This window comes from Zingiber officinale, chromosome 10A (assembly GCF_018446385.1).
Source record: "Zingiber officinale cultivar Zhangliang chromosome 10A, Zo_v1.1, whole genome shotgun sequence".
Classification (NCBI taxonomy): Eukaryota; Viridiplantae; Streptophyta; class Magnoliopsida; order Zingiberales; family Zingiberaceae; genus Zingiber; species Zingiber officinale.
In genome coordinates, this window is record NC_056004.1 from 27,885,867 (window position 1) to 27,901,484 (window position 15,618).

General features: G+C 43.5%; 1 protein-coding gene across 1 annotated transcript; it reads left to right on the forward strand.

The window, feature by feature from the left end:
* Positions 1-13,267: 13,267 nt before the first annotated feature.
* Positions 13,268-14,758, forward strand: LOC122026089 (ribonucleoside-diphosphate reductase small chain-like). The gene has a single exon (XM_042584722.1). The coding sequence runs from the start codon at positions 13,432-13,434 to the stop codon at positions 14,479-14,481; it is 1,050 nt and encodes a 349-aa protein (XP_042440656.1). The 5' UTR covers positions 13,268-13,431; the 3' UTR covers positions 14,482-14,758.
* The last annotated feature ends 860 nt before the right edge of the window (positions 14,759-15,618 follow it).

Here is a 15,618-nt window from a genome sequence, read left to right on the forward strand (position 1 = left end):
AGTCGGCTGTCCTAGACTCTTGCCAAAGCTACGAGTTATAAGTGTTCATGGCTCACGTGACCAATAACCATCCGGTTGGCTATCCTAGTCACTCGCCTCAGTTGTGAGTTATAAGGGTGCATGACTCACTCGCCCAATGACCATCCAGTCGACTGTCTTAAACTCTCGCTACAATTGCGACTTATAAGTGTGCATAGCTCATGCACCCAACGACTATCTGGTCAGCTATCCCAGGCTCTTGCCTCAGCTACAAGTTATAAGTGTACATGACTCATGCGCCCAATGGTCATCCGGTCAGTTGTCCCAGACTCTCATCTCAGCTATGAGTTATAAGTATCCATAGCTTACATGCCTAATGACCATCCGATCAATTGTCCCATACTCGCGCCACAGCTGCAATTTATAAGTGTGCATGGCTCACGCACCCAACTACCATCCAGTTGATTGCCCTAGACTCTTTTTTCAGCTGCGAGTTATAAGCTTGAATGGCTTATGCATCCAACGGTCATCCGGTCGGCTATCACAGACTCTTGCCTCAACTACAAGTTATAAGTGTGCATGACTCACATGCCCAATAACCATCCAGTTGGCTGTCCCAGACTCTTGTGACAGCTGCGAGTTATAAGCATGCATGGCTCACACACCCAATGACTATCCGATCGGCTATCTCAGAATCTTGCCTCAGCTGCGAGTTATAAGCATGTATGACTCATGTGCCCAATGGCCATCAAGTCAATTGTCCTAGACTCTCGCCGCAACTACAAGTTATAAGAATGCATTGCTTACGCACCCAACGACCATCCGACTGGTTGTCCTAGCACTCTCACTTGAGCATGGCTCCCAACACCTCACTTGGGCATGACTCCCAATAGCAACTCACATGGGCATGGCTCACAGTCGATCGGCACTCATCATCAAATGTCGTCCGCTCGGCACAAGTGTATCCCCAGTCGATCGATACTCATTATTAAATGTTGCCCACTTGGCATATGCGTATCCCCAGTCGATTGGCACTCATCAACAACTTGCCACCTGCTCGACACTCACAAATCGTCGCCTGCTCAGCACTCATAAATCATCGCTCGCTTGACATTCCTTACAAATTGTTGCCCACTTGGCGCTTATAAATTGTCGCTCGCTCGACATTCCTTACAAATCGCCGCTCGCTCGGCACCCCTCACAAATGGTCGCTCACTTGGCATTCCTCACAAAGCTTCGCTCGCCCGACACTCGCATATCACCGCTCGATGCCCCTTGCAAATGGTCACTCGCTCGACACTCCTAACAAAGCATCATTCATAAGGCCCTCGTCTATCACTGCTCGTCCAGTACTCACATATTGTTGCTTGGCATTCCTTACAAATCATTGCTCACTCGTCACATTGAAGGAATCGTCGCTCGACACTTATCCCACTTCCTTGATCACTCAGAATTGCTACTCACTTGACATAAAGCCAGTCATGTGGTATTCGAAAGCTTGCCACCTATGGCACATCAAACTTGGGCATAATGCTCGAACGACCAAGGAAAGCATAAGACCAATCAAAAGCAGGAGACACAATATAACAACCATAAATACTACATGTTTAAGATTTTTTCCCCACAAAGGGCTCATAGTACATGGGTTGCTACAATTGTAGATCACCCAAATTCAAGAAAGAGGTCATCAGGAAGCTCGTCTATAATCCACTGGTGGTCTAGGAATCACATAGGCAAATCAATCGATAAATATCCCATCTCTCGAAGATGCTTGACCGATCCTTTGGCTTCATATGAAACCATCTTTATAGTACACCGACCGAGCTCCAAGCTGAACTCATGAGATTGGAGGTATTCTATGTGTTTGGCCTAAAAACAGTCATCTTCCCCCGCCTTGTAAGCTACCAACTCAAACCTAGAAGCTGTCAATTCGGATCTGACAGACTCCAACTCGGCTTGCAACGAATCCAGCTTAGTCTTTTGTTCGTCCAAGTTCCTTTGCTGGTCTAATATCCACAAATTCTTGGCCGACAATTCCTTGGATTTTTTAATTGACTCTAAAGCACGAGAAATCTTCAGTTCCTTTAGCATAATAGTCTTATGCACCAGATCGGATACTGCTTTGGCTTTTACTATAATTTATGCTCGGAGCTTAGCCTCACTGGTCTTTAACAGGATTTCGAGTTTCTTTTTTGCCACCTATTGGATACCCATGACCTATTGAGCCTCCTCCAGAGCTTTTTCCATCATTGATAACAGATCTTCGTAGGTTTCCACATCTGGTTGTAGTTTATTCACCTCTAGAATCGAGGCAAGAACTGAGGGGGATTCTAACTCCTCCACATAGTCTTTTAAAATATTATTTGCCCAATCCAAGTCCACCACCAGTTGGCTCAGGTTCATCTTGATAGTAAAAAACTAAGAGAAATGATGTTAAAAATCCAACTTATTAAGGGAAGAAACCAAGAACTTACTGAAGTAGCGTCTTGACTAAATCTGTCTGCACATTTAGATACCGAGCAACTCTTCACTCATCCCGTTGTGTTCGTCCAAGCTTTTACTAGCAACCCTTTCAATTTCACCACCCTAAAGGGTGGTTTGGGATAAAAAAATTATCCCTTGTTTGGACGTCACATTAAAGGAAAGGGCAAACTGTCGCTTGGACCCATGGGAGGTATCTAGCCTTAAAGAAGAGGTACCTGGGGTTGGGTTAGTCAACTGGGCAGTCCCATGGGCAATGAAGGTGTATGAGCAGGACCGATCGGCTGTGAAGAAAATGACCTTTCTGAAGTAGGGTGATCAATTTCAAGCGGGGATTTTCCTCTAGCGGAGGGAGCAAGGGGCGTGGTTGTCCACTCGATCCCTACCTATTTGACTAAAGCCTATGTGGCGGATCGGTGTCTTTTCCGTCGGATCCTAAGTGGCTCATCCGATTCTGGGGACTTGGAGATCATTTCTGGCACTTGAGAATGACCAAGCGACGGACCTCGACCAGGATGGCTTTTCTTTATCTATTCAGCTCAGCCTCATCTATGCGTAAGGTCATTGACACTAGCACTTTTGATAGAGTCTCAACTGTAAAAAGAAAGAAAATATCTCAGTTAGAGATAAGATGAGGGTTGAGTTGAAGTTTCTTATTAAAAGAAAATTGCAGCTCAACTCAGATTGGACTCAGGTTGAAAATGTAAAGGAGCTTCTCCTAGAGCAGGCTAGGAATATCAAGCTTCAAACCAAAAAATGACTCTAAAACTTTATTAAATGTCAGCTCAGTGCAAAACTCACCCAGCTCGGGTGCAGGTAGGAGATCCGCCTACCACCCAGTGGGCCAAAGGACCGATGTAGGGAGTCAAATAAAGAAGTATTTGTCCTTCCAATCTTTACTATGAGAAGGTATTTTTATCAAAAATTGTAGTCCTCAAGCAGGATTGGAAATGGAAAATCTTGTTATCCAATTGTTTGGAGTAGTAGAAGTAATGAAACACTTGAAGAGTCAAAGAGACTCCATACAAACAAAACAAAATCGTAATTCCACATAGAAGACGGAAGATATTCGAGACTAATTATTGGAGAGGGATGCAAAAATACCGACTTATTTCATAGAAGAAGATTAGAATAGGGAAATGAAGTTCAGCCAGGACTTGGCCTTAAAAAAGATCACGTAACCGATATGGCGAAGATAGGGACGGTCCTGATAATTAGGCATAATTATGTGCTAGGAGTCAGGGACTTCATAGGTAAAACAAAGATGGTAAGGGTCTACCTCGTCAAACTCTGAGATAATCAAAGTGTACCATATGCCGGGAATGTTTATGGACAGATTCGAGGAGTAAAATCCAAAGGGGGGAGGTGAAGAAATGAGGAATAAACCGACAAGAACTTACAGGAACAAGAAGTCAGCGGGCGCCACAGAAAGAAGAGCATAACAAGGATGAAGGGCACATAAGCGTGAGAATCACTAGGGTTTCTTAAAAAGAAACCCTATGGCCCATTTAAAATAGACTATTCAATTGTTGGAGTAAAAAAGCAAGTCAATTGTCATGGTCGTCTGATCAGAGGAGAGATGGACCATCATTCGTACATGTCAGCCATCACGTTTGGGAAAAGGATTTGATAGACACGTCTCAATAGAAGAAGAAGGTCCTTTATAATGGATATAACAAGAAAATCATTATCCTAATGCGTCATCATGTGTATCAACAAAAAATCTCTCCCCACATTATGGTGTCTGACGGTTATCAAAATTTGATCTGCCCAAGACAATTAGAATCCTACATGGGCATGACTCCCTATCTAATCCGATTGATTGAAGTCGATCGAATCTCAATGGGGCACAACTCTCCACTATCTGGGCAAGGTCCGCAACATGCAGCCTCAATCCAATCAGGTGTATACCAGTCAAGTTCTTAACGGGGCACAACCATCTACTTTATCGGCGATTTCGTTGCTTGATTTACAATTCGCTCGACAATCAGATCTGATCATCCATTTGATAATCTACTCATTATCCTTTCAGCACTCAGCTCACCACTCGTTTGCCACTCCTCGATTAGCATAATATTCTTCTTGTTGTCCGATCGACAGTAGTAATTGGTCGCTCACTAAGTACCTATGAAGATTGCCACCTATTTAGGGCACGCTGTCATCATTGAGTGTAAGTAGGTCTTTTTATCCAGCCGACATGCAAAGGGACAAAGACTAAGCCATATCTTAAAATAGACATACAAGTACTTACAAACGCTTAAGAAATAACAATAACAAGAGCATGGAATGGGAACAGATAAAACTTAGGGAACTTGGTTACATGCCTAAGATAGTTTTTTGCTCGCACATGGCTCAAAATATAGGACCAGGTAAACCAGAATCTATTACTTAAATTCTAGGATAACATCTTCAGGGAGCTTATCCAAAAGCTTTTGCCAATTCAGGAAGCACACCAAGGGTTTGGATGCTAAATAACCAACCTCTCGAAATTGTTTAGTAGATCCTTTGACCCCATAAAGGAATATCTTGTTAACATAGGGTTCGAGCTACAAATAAAAATCACGGGAGTGGAGGTATGCCACTCTCTTGGCTTCAAAGCGCTCATCCTCCCCCACCTTGTAGTCCACCAGCTTAGCCTTAGATGCCAACAGTCAATATATGGTCTCCACTAACTCAGACTTAGAGGTTGTCAGCTCGGACCTTGTAGCCTCCAACTCGGCTCCCAAGGATTCTAGTTTAGTTTTCTAAGGGGCCATGTTCTTCTACTGGTCAAATACCAGCAGAACCCTGACTGCAAACTCAATATCTTTTGCGGCCAGCTTTGAGGCATAGATGACTTCTCGCTCCTTTAGCTTGTTGGAGAGGCCCTGAGCTTCAATGGTTTTTTCATTTAAGTCAGCCACCATTTGAACTCTCCTAGTATTTTTCGATCGGAGCTTGGATTCGCTGGTTGTCATGGCGACTTCCAATTTCTGAGCCTTTGCCGTCTCAATGCCGGCCAACGCTCGAGCCTCTTGGGTTTTTATTTCCAGCTCACTTAGCAGATCAGCTTGTGTCTAAGTCTCCTATGGTGCAACCATGTCGAGGACCTGAGCGAGGGCTGAGGAGGACTCCAATTCTGCTATCTGCCCCTTAATGCCTTGTTTGTATGTACTAAGCTCACCAAGACTTGGAATACATTCATCTCAATTGTCCAAAACTAAAGAAAAACAATATTAGTAGTATTCCATTTAAAAGAATAGGTCAATTGAAACTTATCGTAGTTAGATCCTAGGCAATCCCATTCACCAGCCCCATTGTTGTGCGACATTCTTCTTGGGTCAACACGTCGTCCTAGGTGTCTTCCAGTAATCCTTTCATTCATACCTTCCCACAGGTCGGTGGAGGATCTGAAGATGACGAAGCCACCCCCTGGACAGATGGCACGTTGAAGGCAGCAAAAAATTACAAGCTACTCTTTGATTGGCGGGATGAACTAGGCTAGGAGGAAGCCCTTGCAGGCAGGCTGGTCAGACTAAGAGATAACGCTAAGAGAGTTGGGGCAATAGGAGATTCACCCGGCTGTGAAATCATTCCCTCTTGAACCGGGCTGTGAGAGGGCATCCGGTCAAAAGATGGTTGCTTGGCAGTGTCGGAGTTGTGTCTCTTACGCCTGACCCTCAGTCACGTTTCAGATTTAAGGGAAGGGACTTGCTCCAGTCCTGTGAGAGGGATAGGAGGGCTAGGAGGTATCCTTTCTCCCATACTCGAGACTGCCATAGTACCACCCTCTCAATGGCTGGAGGCCTCTCTAGAGAGGCTGGCTAGCTGATCTTCCCATTCAGCCAAAAAGGCTTGGCCTCGTTGATCTATTTCAGCTTCTTCTAATTGTAGAGACTCGAAGGTCAAAGCCTTGAACATGGTCCTCGCTGCACAAAATAGCAAGGACCTTAGTTAGTTAACAATACTATACAAACTAAGTTACCAGTTCTTACCAAAAGAGAAGGGTAGCGCCGCACGAACTAGACTCAGTCCGAACATGTAGAGGAGGTCCTCGTGCAATAGCTGAGGAATGTTGAATTGCATGTCCGCCAACTTCCCTGAAGCAGAAACAAATTCAGGTTCATGGCGATGGTCTCCTAACTCGGGAGAGGGGGGAAGGTTTGCTTGCCAACTGGTCGACCAAGACACAGAGTCAAACACTTGGATAAAAAAGAAATAGAATTTTCATCCCTTATTAAATGAAGATATTTTCTTCAAGAAAATTGCATTGGAATGGCATTGAAACAAGAAAACCTCGGGCTTTGATTTTTTTAGGATAATAAAAATAGTGGAAAGTATGAGGGGCTAAGGGAATATCATACAGGCGGAATAAGATCATCATTCCACACATTGATCAGAAGGCATCGGGATTAAGTTGTTGGAGCGGGATGCGAAATAATTGACTTATTTTGGATAGAAAGGAGGGGATAGGGAATCGCAGACCAACTTGAAGCTAATCTTTGAATAAGGTGACATAGTCTGGTGAAGGATGGTGAGGATGGTCTTGAGGGCCAGGAATGAGTGTACACAGGTTTTTAGGGATCTCTAGAGTTAGATGGATCATTTTGAGTTCGTAGTTATCGAAATTAGAATGGGTGGATATATACCAAGGGGTAAGGGTTTCTTGGGCCATGGATAAATGAAGTAGAGATTATTAGAAAAAGCACATACTAGGGAGATGATGGGAAAGGAAGCATAATTGATAGAAGTCGCCAGAATGAAAAATTGAAGAAGACGAGGCACGAATGGATTGCCTCCTGAAACGCTTAGGGTTTTTTTTAACAAGAGCCCTAAGGCATCTGTAAAGCCTGAGCCATCTGATCAAAACAACCTAATTTGTGGCAACCGTCAGATCGGAGAGGGTGAATTGCGGTCGATTCGTACGAAAAGATGTGCGTTAGTTGTCACACTAAAGAAAGGGATGTTAGTGGGATACATGGTAGTTGCCCATGAAACAATATTTATGATGGATAAGATAATCAAATCATTTTGTTGATACACCCTCACGTGTGTCACCGACATCTTACCTTGCATTTAATGCACTTGCCAAGAATTTTTTTGAGGAAGAAAATGTTAACGTTAACATTGAGTGACAATGGTTAGAGTCGCTAGTCGATCGAATGATTGGACGGCAGAAGGACTTGAGTCTAGTCACTCGGTTATGAACCTCCTTCGACTAGACTTAAAGGGGAATCTTGGGATATGATGTGTTATGAGTGACCCCAAAGATAATGTGGGGTCGTTAGTCAAGGTGATGTGACAGTCAAGGTCAAAAAGAAGTGGCAGTCAAAGTCAAGGTGTATGTATCCGAACATACCACTTTCAATGGGGCTTAGCTCCCCACCTCTCATGGACAAGACTCCCAGCATAAACCTGATCGACTCTAGTAATGGTTAGACCTATAGGGCTCAACTTCCCACTTCTCATGGGCAAGACTGCCAACATAAACTTGATCGGCTCCAGAGCTTGTCGAACCTATGGGGCTCAACTCTCCACTTTTTATGGGCAAGATTTCCAATATTAGCTTGATCGGGTCTAGGGCCGATCGGACTTACGGGGCTCAGTTCCTCACTTCTCATAGGCAGGGCTCCCAACATTAGCCCGACCGACTTTAGGACTGGTCGAACCTATGGGGCTCAGTTCCTAATTTCTTATGGATATGACTCCCAACATTAGCCTGACTGGCTCTAAACTCGGTCGGACCTACGGGGCTCAGTTCCCCACTTTGTATGGGCATGACTCCCAACATTAACCCGACCCGCTTTAGAGTCGGTCAGACCTACAGGACTCAGCTCCCCAGTTCTCATGGGCATAACTCCCAACATTAGCCCAACCAGCTCTAGTGTCAGTCGGACCTTCGGGGTTTAGTTCCCCACTTCTAATGGGTATGACTCCCAACATTAGCCCAACTTGCTCTAGGGTCGGTCACACCTTTTGGGTTCAGCTCCCTACTTCTCATGGACATGACTCCCAATATTAACCCGACCGAGTCTAGAGCCGATGGGACCTATGAGGCTCAGTTTCCCACTTCTCATGTGTATGACTCCCAACATTAACTTGATCTGTTCTAAGGCTGGTTGGACCTTTGGGGCTCAGCTCTCTACTTTCCATGGGCATAACTCCCAACATTAGCCCAACTGACTCTAGACCCAGTCAGACTTATGAGACTTAATCCCCCACTTCTCATGGGTATGACTCCTAGTACTAGCCCGGCCAACTCTAGAGTCGATTGGACCTACGGGGATCGGTTCTCCACTTCTTATGGGCATGACTCTCAACACAAACCCGATCGGTCATAGAGCCTATCAGACTTTCGGGACACAGTTCCCCACTTCTATTGGATATGACTCCTAACATAAACTCGACTGACCCTAGTACTGATTAGACATTCGCGGCTTAGTTCCCCACATCTCATGGGTATGAATTCTAACATAAACCCAACCGGTCCTAGAGCCGGTCGGACCTTTGGGGCTCAGTTCTCCACTTCTCATGGGCATGACTTTTAACATAACCCCGACCGACCCTATAGCCGGTAGGACCTTCGAGGCTAAGTTCCCTACTTCTCATGGTCAGGGCTCCGAGCATACATCGGGTCTGCCCTATAGCCGATCGGACCTCGAAGGCTCCGCTCCCCACTTCTTGGGCATGACTCCTAGCGTACATTCGGTCGGCTCCATAGCTGATCGGACATCCAGGGCTCAGCTCCCCACTTCTCATGGGCATGACTCCCAGTATACATTCGGTCGACTCCATAGCCGATCGGACCTCTGGGGGTTAGCTCCCCACCTCACAGGGGCATGACTCCCCACATAAATCCGATCAACTCCAAGCCGATTGGACACCCTCTAGGAGAGCATTGTTAGAGAATCGTAAATACCTATTAGAGAATAACGACTACACACTAGGGAATATTCTGCCACTCTAACATATACATGCAATGAACCTTTTTTGTTTAGAAGAGGGTTGTCGTACATCCTTCACTACCCAACATATTCTGACACCAGATATTCTCTGATGCCTCATTATTACGGAGGTTATGAGAGGTCGTATAAAAAGGGTCCTCTTTGTTGTCCATGTACCAATGCACATTAACATACATCCACATTATTATTTTTCTGTTCATCTTCTTCTTCATTTCACACAGTTACCGTTCTGACTTGAGCGTCAGAGTGTCTGTGCTAAGGATCCGTCTCTGTTTCTCACTCTAATGTTCCTGTTGGCTCTGTTTGTGGTGTGTATTGGTCCGCAACTCCTAGCTCCCAGTTTGAAGTCTTTACTCCGTCAACATTCTTGTCATCTCACCGGCCACTCATCTACTTAGCTTCCGGGTGAGATCACTGAACTATGATGAAAGATCAAACAAAGGCACTATATTAGAACAATTGATATTCACTCACAGTTACTTGCATCTGCTTTGTTTGGATCGTGGTTATCTGATGCCAGTTTGGTACTTAGTATCAGCTGATGAATGCAAAAAATGTCTCCAAGATCTAAATGATTTCGTAGATGCATCAGTTGTATGAAAAAATATAACAAATCACTAGATTGTTATGAAATTTGCATTGGTGTCTGGTACAGATGGTAATATGAAATAAGTACTTTTCTTGATAGGGAAGCTTCTTGTTCTCGGATTCTCTTCTTTCTATTCGAGCAGGAGTTCCACGTACACTGATGACAAACATGCAGAGGTTTCTGTTCTCTTAATTTTCGAGTGAAGGTGACCGCTGCATCACAGATTACAAACAAAAAAAAAAAAATCAAGAATAAATATCAAGACGAGTCAACTAGCTGGGAACTTCATTTTTTGCAATAATAGTTTCAATTTATTTTTCTCTCTTGAGCTCAAGTGGCTTAGAATGTTGTTAAATGGTGAAGTAAAATTGCAAGGACAATGACTTGGATAGTTAACTTTAGAGACGTTCACTTCATGATTATGATCCATGGACTAGCAAGAACCTGAACCTGAGATTCTAATTAGGCTCCTCTATGCTTGGAATGGCTGATGACAACTTTGGCAAGTGATCTCCATGCAAGTAGAGCTGACCCTTCTGGTTGCTATCTCCTTCAATCTCTCTGCTTTCTCCACCTCTTCTCTTGCTCGCTCCCATACTAGCTTGGCTCGTGCAAACTCTTTCTTTGCCGACTCCAGTTCCCTCCTTGTCAACTCCCTTGTTCTTTCGATATAAGCCTGTTCAACAGCCGCAAGTCGGATCTGCTCAGCAGTATGTTGCCTTAATACTTGCAGTTTTCTTGCATAGCTGTCGGTTTCCTCTTTAGCAGCTGGCCATGGTGTCCCAACACTCATCGACAGATTAAGGTCAGGCAGAGGATGGGCAGTAGGATCACATCCCGCCATGGACTTTGGCGCTTCAGATGGAAGAGAAGTCGAGGACTGGACTAGTAGTTGCAGTTCTCTTGGACGATTCTTTTCCATGGAAACCAAGAAAGGCAATTCAAGAGTGTTCTTGATTATGTTTAGTAACTAGTCTAACTCTTTATATACTAACTTCCTTCTGCCCAACTTTTGTCAGCACCCTCCAGGACCGTCAAGAAGTAACTTTGGAAATTTTATAAAATTTGGTGTATTTTTGTCAGTTTTTTTTCCTGCTTTCTCCAGATAGTTGAATTTTGACTATATCTCAAGATATTGCTTTAACGAAGTGGATTCAAGTTGAATTGGAAGTAGATTAGGCATGTATATTTCCCTGGTAAACAGTCATTTGGGAATTTTATCGTAGGTTATTATATACTTATAGCCATCTTTAAACCAGATTAAGACAGATCTAATTACCTAAGCAGCCTGTTCTTTCTGCATTTGCTCATGCGTTTGGCGCTTATCGGTTGACAGTGGGAGATGCCGCAATAATTGAACAGAGCACGTTCTAAGGTGGGGCAAAGTTATGTGGAAATTTTTGGTAGCTATAGGTTTGTCTAACGTCTCACTATGATTTTGTTGAATACTCGATCCTTGTCATTAGTTCAATGGATTTGGGTTTTCACATTGATCTGTACTTGGTCTTTAGTATTTGGCTCCCTTTATCTTATTATGCGACGACAGTCATTTTCAGCTCACGTTATCATAGTTTAAGCTTGCAAAATCAGAGGTAAAGTTTTTTATGATAAATTATTGCCTTTTCCAGTCTTACTTGAATATTTATATTTCTTTTCTACTGATGTTTGTGCTCTTTCTCGTCGGTATAGATTCCATCTGGACATGGGTAGCCAAATTGTGATCAGTGACCACGTCTTTCATGTACAGAGAGGCAAGTGGGAAATGTGTTTCCCACCCATTAAGACAAGGAATTTGTACCTTTGTCTTGGGGTTAGAATCATTTCTAATTGTTGTACCTGCTGCTCTCGCTCTGAGTGACCCTTCGTTTTGTAGTAAATGGAGCAAGTGAAAGATTTCACCTTGACATTAGAGCATCCATAATGAGGATATTCATAGAGGGTATTTATCTAAATATCTCTAAATCCCAAATCTCCGCCACGGGAAAGAGGTAGAGATTGGGATATTAGAAATCATCGGGGAAGAGGGTGAGAAAACAGGGACATAGAGCGTGCAGGGGAGGCAACTCAACGCACCTGCACATATCTCAGCCTTTTGGCTGATGCTGTTGGCCACACCACAAAGAGCCTGAGTAATGAAGATGCCTGCTTTCTTGTCAATGGTTCACGCATTGATCATGGCTTTGCTTCTCACCAGCATTTACAAACACACTACTACTCTCGGTCCCCTCCCTATCGATTTACACTTCCATTGGCACATCAAGTGTGGTCCTCAGCCTTCGAGCTCTTGTGACGTTTTGATATTGTCGATGAGTCCGGAGCTTGAGGTGCAATGGCAGCCACGGATTTTCAACTTTGCTCATATCTTTTTCGTGGTGCCAATGGTGGTTCCACTGGTCTCATCATGATAGCAACTGATTTCTGGAGTAGATGTGGAGTATAGGAGGTTGGACTGTGGCATTCCCTATGTTGGATCAAATCTCATATCGAAGACGAGATTTATCTGTATTCAAACAGAGTATTCGTTTCCAGACTAATTTGTTTCTTCCTCATGAGCAGTTATTTTCGACATCTTAATCTCCTGTGGACAGGCACAGCTTTTACTCAATAAAGTAATCGATTGCCTGATGGTTTCAAGGCACATATAGATTGTTTGAATTTACGAGGGAGAGGAATTGTATGTTTGGCAGGTCTTTATCATGGGGGAACTTGGGAACGGCAAAGGAATACGTAGGAGCGAAAAGAATATACTTTTTTTATCCTTATTTATCAAGAAAAAAAATACCAATTAAACAAAATCAGGTATTTAAGTTTTTTTTTTTAAAAAAAAACAGAATCATTTTAGCCAGTCAAGCGCTGTCCTAAAATGGTCAATATATTTAAAATAATAAATTCACCTAAAATTTGAATGGTTATTTGTTTTAATAAATTAATATTTCTAGTTGTTGAATTTAACTTTGGTTAAAAAGAAGTCACATGAGTATTTTTTTTTTTTTTAAAAAAAAGAATATTCAGAGTGACTTTTATATATAGAATTACCGATGGCAGGATCCGACTGAATCCTTCCCTCCATATCTAGTCCCGGCCCATATCTCCTATCGAAAGTAATATGGGCCGGATAGATATTTTGTTCACGTCCCTTTCGAAAACCAAACACAGGGAGGACACAGGGTGGATGGTAACTATTCGTCACCCATTAACACACCCGGTACAGCTCACCTTAATTAAATGGCCGGTGAGCAACTGGCCAATATGAGCGAAGGTAAAAAGTCGATAGACTGCGAAGTATAATCCTTAAATTTCGGTACTCTCGATGATGGCGCCCAAACTAGGGAAAACCCTCACTGCTCCCGCCGTTCGCCAAAATCTCTCCTAAATTTAAACCCTCGCCGCCACAACTTCCCTGCACAAACCGGCCCATTTCTTCTCTGCCTCTCTACCATGCCGGCAATAACCCCACCAGTCGCCGCCGCCGCCGCCTCCTCTCCTGGCGGAGGAGCAATCGGATCGGAATACGAGCCGTTGCTAGCGGAGAATCCCGACCGCTTCTGCATGTTCCCCATCACCTATCCCTCCATCTGGGAGTTCTACAAGAAGGCGGTGGCCTCCTTCTGGACGGCGGAGGAGGTGGACCTCTCGCTCGATCTCCCACACTGGCAGCACCGCCTCTCCGACGACGAGCGTCACTTCATCTCTCATGTCCTCGCCTTCTTCGCCGCCTCGGATGGCATTGTCCTCGAGAACCTCGCCGCCCGGTTCATGCGCGACGTCCAACTCCCTGAGGTTCGCGCATTCTACGGCTTCCAGATCGCCATCGAGAACATCCACTCCGAGATGTACTCCCTCCTCCTCGACACCTACATCAAAGACCACGAGGAGAAGTCGCGCCTTTTCCACGCCATCGACACGGTGCCCGCCGTCACCCGTAAGGCGGAATGGGCTCTTCGCTGGATCGACTTCTCTGGCTCATTTGCCGAGCGCCTCGTGGCATTCGCTTGCGTCGAGGGCATCTTTTTCTCCGGTTCCTTCTGCGCCATCTTCTGGCTCAAGAAGCGCGGGCTCATGCCCGGTCTCACTTTCTCAAACGAGCTCATCTCCCGCGACGAGGGGCTCCACTGTGATTTCGCCTGCCTCCTTTACGGTCTCCTCCGTAGCAAACTCTCTGAGGACAGGGTCCGCACCATCATTGCCGACGCTGTGGACATCGAACGTGAGTTCGTCTGCAGTGCTCTGCCCGTGGCCCTCGTCGGTATGAACGGCGACCTCATGAGCCAGTACATTGAATTCGTGGCAGACCATTTGCTTGTGGCTCTGGGCTACAGCAAGATGTACGGCGTGGCCAACCCCTTTGATTGGATGGAGATTATCTCGCTTCAAGGGAAAACCAATTTCTTCGAGAAGAGGGTGGGCGAGTACCAGAAGGCTTCGGTGATGTCGAGCTTGAACGGCAATGGAGCCATCCATGAGTTCAAGCTGGACGAAGATTTCTAAAGGCTCCCGTGTCTGCGCGAATAAGTTTAAGCTTTATATAATTTGGTATTTGTTGTCGTTGATATAGAGAATGAAATCCAACATTAAAGAAAACATTGGGAACTGCTTGTTTCCGGGACTGGAATGTGTTGTTTTTTCTCGAATGTGAAGTGCTCGAGGAAATGCCTAGCTCGGGTTCTGCTTATCAACTAGTAGTAAGTTACATGTTTGAAGAAATGCTTCAAAGATGTTTGTTCTATTTGTTTGCGCAGCAATTTATATATATCCTACTTATACATTTTGTTGGTACATGTTCTATTTTGTGAATTCATCTTCTAAATCTTCATAGTGCGGCACGTTTAATTTGTTGAAATGTATATCATATTTTTGGTGAAGTTGTTTGTCTATCAAGGAAATATAGACTATCAGTTATGAATAAAAAAATAATTATTTCTTTTCTATCTTGCTTTGCCTTTATTTTTTTAGACACTGAAATGATTTATTTTGATGAAAGAATTTAGTTGTAGGTATCTATAGAATTCATTTTGGCATTCTGTGTTTACTTGGTAAATGCTTAATGCTCCAGTTCTTTTAGTTGCTTAACTTCCCAAAGCTCTATGATCTATGAACATTACTCATGGCTTATAGGTGAAGAATAGGATTAGTCTTGGCATCCTATATTGCATTTACAATCAGCTAATAATTAATTGTTATGTTTTCCTTATCAATCTCAACTATTTGGACCTTTAATATTAGATTTATGCTAAATAGTTAAAGATTTTTTTTTGACATCATAGTTAATTTTAAGTTCTCTTGAATTAACATAGCTTTTGAAAACAATTTTATAATATATAAATGGATTATAATATATATATATGATTTAAATAATTTGATAAATTTAAATTAAAAGTTCGATAACATATAAATGGATTAAGCTTTGATTAAATTCAAACAAAAGCTCATGTTAAAGAGAAAAATAAGTAAAATTTGAAAATTTATTTTACTAGCTTGGTTAATGATAACGTCGATATATAGCCCATAACAAGTTAGTAGGATACACTAGTGCCACTCAATATTGAGCTAGTTACGTCATCATGTTCAAATTGATGGCATGATTACATAAGACTAAGAATTGAGTTCCTGAACACTTGATCGCCT

Coding starts and splice junctions, on each gene's coding strand:
- LOC122026089 (XM_042584722.1), top strand. CDS start 13,432: ATGCCGGCAATAACCCCACCAGTCGCCGCCGCCGCCGCCTCCTCTCCT.